Source organism: Sipha flava, unplaced genomic scaffold, assembly GCF_003268045.1.
Source record: "Sipha flava isolate LNK unplaced genomic scaffold, YSA_version1 257_pilon_pilon, whole genome shotgun sequence".
NCBI classification, from domain to species: Eukaryota; Metazoa; Arthropoda; class Insecta; order Hemiptera; family Aphididae; genus Sipha; species Sipha flava.
In genome coordinates, this window is record NW_020272911.1 from 1,154,174 (window position 1) to 1,157,947 (window position 3,774).

Below are 3,774 nucleotides of genomic sequence, written 5' to 3' on the forward strand. Positions count from 1 at the left end.
TAAAGACCGGATTTATATGATTTTACATATCATACTTGGTCTATGGCAGTGGTTCCCAAACTTTTCCCATCGCGGCACATTATTAGTTTTTATAAGTCACGGCACACTTTAGATAAATATTATCTACTTATCGAATAATAGGTATATAATGATCGTTATTAGGTAATAATATTATTATCTCTCGATACCGTTTTCTCGATTACGTTCAAACCACACCATGACAAGCCTAAATTTTATTGAATTTTTGCGACGTTTGTTTTATAATAACTATGGATAAGTTTTTAAGTATAAAAAGAAAACTTAACGATTACGATGAAAATAATGGCGATAATAAAAAAAAAGAAAACGACAGTTACCGAAACCATCAAATCTGGTACACAATCTTCTAGTGCAAGCCGTAAGTACCATGATAATTATTTAAATTTTGGTTTCACTTTCTGTGGATCAGAAACTATTCCTATTCCTCAGTGTTTGGTATGTGGAGAAAAACTTAGAAACGAATGTATGGTAAATTAAAAAGGCATTTTACTACTAAACACGGACATTTGTTAAATAAAGACAAAACTTATTTTAGCCGCTTATTATCATCAAATGTAAAACAATCAAAACAATTGGAAAAACTTACAAATATATCCGATAAATCTCAAATTGCTAGTTATAAAGTTGCTGAATTAATAGTTAAAAAAATGCAGCCTCACACTATAGCTGAAAATTTAATATTACCAGCTTGCAAAGAAATTGTAAAATCCATGTTAGGTGATAGTGCTGAGAAGGAAGTTTCTCGTGTTCCATTATCAAATAACATAATATCTCGACGAATTGATGATATGTCTTCCGACATTCAAAAACATGTCTCTGAAATTTTATGTGATGACCGAAAATTTTCATTACAAATTGACGAATCGACCGATATTAGTCAAAAATGTCAATTATTAAGTTATATACGATTTATTAAAAACAATGAGGCTATTAAACAATTTTTATCTGGTACTGAATTATTAACAACATCGACCGGGCAAGATATATATAATTGTGTCAGTGATAATCTACAAAAAAATGAACTGTTATGGACAAATTGTATTTCCGTATGCACAGATGGAACTCCTGCAATGACTGACAAATTTAAAGGCTTTGTTTCGAAATTAAAACAAAATTTTCCAAATATTATTTCAACCCATTGTTTTATACATCGTGAAGCTTTGATGATTAAATCGATTCCAGGTGAGCTTAAAAATGTTCTTGATTTGGTAATTAAAATGGTAAATTATATTAAATCAAGAGATCTTAAAACACGAATTCTCAAAAAAATGTGTGAAGAAGCTGGTTCTCGTTATGAAGTTTTAGTTTTACATACTCAAATTCGATGGTTATCAAAAGGTAAGGTTTTAAACAGATTTTATGAAATTAAAAATGAATTGTTGCAATTATTCAATAATGAAGACCCAAACAGCGATTTCGTAACTTAATTAAATAATTATGGTCTGCAAAACTTGCTTATCTAGCTGATATTTTTAACCATTTAAATATCCTTAATTCCAATATGCAAGGTAAAGATGAAAACATATTAACATCGTATGATAAATTAAATGGGTTTTTACGGAAAATTAATCTTTGGATATCACACGTAGAAAAAAAACAACTGCAAATGTTTCCATTAACAGCAAATGTTGATCCAGATGGAGAAGTAACATCTGATTTGATAATAAATCATCTTATAATTTTAAAAGAAAAAATCTGTTGCTCCGTGACTGTTATCCGCAACACACGTATCAATTACACATGCACGTAGTTTCTTCTGTTTCTCAAGTCTTACCTAACCAAATTAACCGTGAATGGTTTCAAAAAAATCTGGATATTAGCCTGTGTACCCCACTACCGTCATCGTCACGGAACTTCAAACTCTCAAACACAAATCATTCAAAAATTGGTAATTATAATTGCTATTCTCATACGTCTATACGGTTTCTACGTAATTAATTGTCGTCCGCGCTCCACGGCGTTGCCGGTGGCAGCTATTATCTAATCTAACCCAAGTCGCGATAATGACAATATGCACAATGAACCGCAACAATAATATAAATACTACAAACACGAAAAGCAAAACCTTAAATAAAAATAAAACAAATTCCGTTTCGTCCAGTCGTATACAGAAAGCATCAAGTGATGTATTCGACAATTCTGACATGGATATAGACGCTACCGTTAACAACTCTAGAAAACCCGGTAGGAATCTTTCATCAACTGATGAACCTTCCGCAAATAAAATTGCTAAAACGACGCAAAAAAGTATATTTTCTACAACAAATAGATACTTCTGCCTTGCTACTGAGGACAACCTCGAGACAGCGCACCCACCTCAGACTTCATCATTCGAAGCATCAGACGTTACTAACGAACCTGTCAAACCCCCACCATCTCCACCACCAATTACAGTTCAAGGAGTACTTGATTTTGTTGCACTTCGCAATGATTTTATCAAACTACTTGGTGCAGATAATTTCTTATTTAAATCATCCTCAAATGATTTAAAAATTCTCACTAAGAATTCCGACTCTTACAGAGCTGTGATAAAATATCTAAATGAAAAAAAAGCCGAATATCACACCTATCAACAACGTGAGAACAAAGCTTTTCGTGTTGTTGTACGCAATATTCATTCCTCTACCCCATTAAATGAGATTGGAATCGAATCGCCATTCAAGAAATGGGCTTCACTGTGCGTCAAGTTGCTAATGTCCGTCACAAAATAACAAAAAAAAATCTGCCGCTCTTTTTTGTTGATCTTGAACCTGCCAAAATCAACAAAGATATATTTCATGTTACATCTATTCTCCACACCAAAATTCGAATCGAAGAACCGCATAAACGTCGGGAAATAATCCAATGCCATAACTGCTAGAAATATGGTCACTCCAAATCCTATTGTTCTCACCCACCTCGCTGCGTCCGCTGTGCTGAATTCCACACGTCTTCATCATGCACCATATCCATCGATCAACCACCAACATGTGCTCTTTGTGGAGGAAATCACCCTGCCAATTATTGTGGATGTATGGTCCATAAAGATTTACAAAAATTCAACAGTAGTACAAAAAAAAAAAAATATACACCCAAATAATTCTGTAAATAAGGGAGAAGTCTGTAATGATAAACACCCTTCAGACCTACCAAATTTTAATATTAACGACACTAAAGCGTTCCCAAATCTCTCTAAAAATAATTCGCGCAATTACTCTCAAAACCTTAAATCAAACCTAAACTCAAACTCAAATACAACCAATATCCCTCCAGAAAATGTAATTTAATTAGCAACTCAATTCTCCTCCTACTTATCAGAATTAAAACTAATAATTAATCCCCTAATTCAACTTCTTACGACTGTCATAAATAAATTAATTTTAACACGTTGAGTGCCAGTGTATTTATGATGCGCATATAGTAAGTTTCCGCGCCAAAACTGAGCCGCGACGCCGTCGGTCGACTACGTGTCGACACCGGTTCCGCGCGCCGTGCACCGTAAAATTGTTATTTAAATATTATAAAAAAAATTATTTTCTGTACGAATATATACTATATTATCAAGGTTATTTTTTTAAAAAGTAATCAATAATTTATTGCCACACTAATTAATTTTAAAATTTTAAAAAAAACAATCAATAAAATGTAATAAATACAAAATTTACATGAAAAACAAAATTATTTACGTATAATATTAGCTGTTAAAAAATAAACAGATTTTTAATTTTTGGAAAATAAAACGAATCATTAACATAA

The 3,774-nt window shown here is 32.3% G+C and overlaps 1 protein-coding gene across 1 annotated transcript; it reads left to right on the forward strand.

Moving 5' to 3' along the window:
* Nucleotides 1-500: 500 nt before the first annotated feature.
* On the forward strand, nt 501-1,789 carry LOC112684772 (zinc finger BED domain-containing protein 5-like). Its single transcript, XM_025556435.1, has 3 exons — nt 501-936; nt 1,096-1,377; nt 1,548-1,789. Exons 1-3 carry the CDS (start codon nt 501-503, stop codon nt 1,787-1,789), a joined length of 960 nt encoding a protein of 319 aa, XP_025412220.1.
* The last annotated feature ends 1,985 nt before the right edge of the window (nt 1,790-3,774 follow it).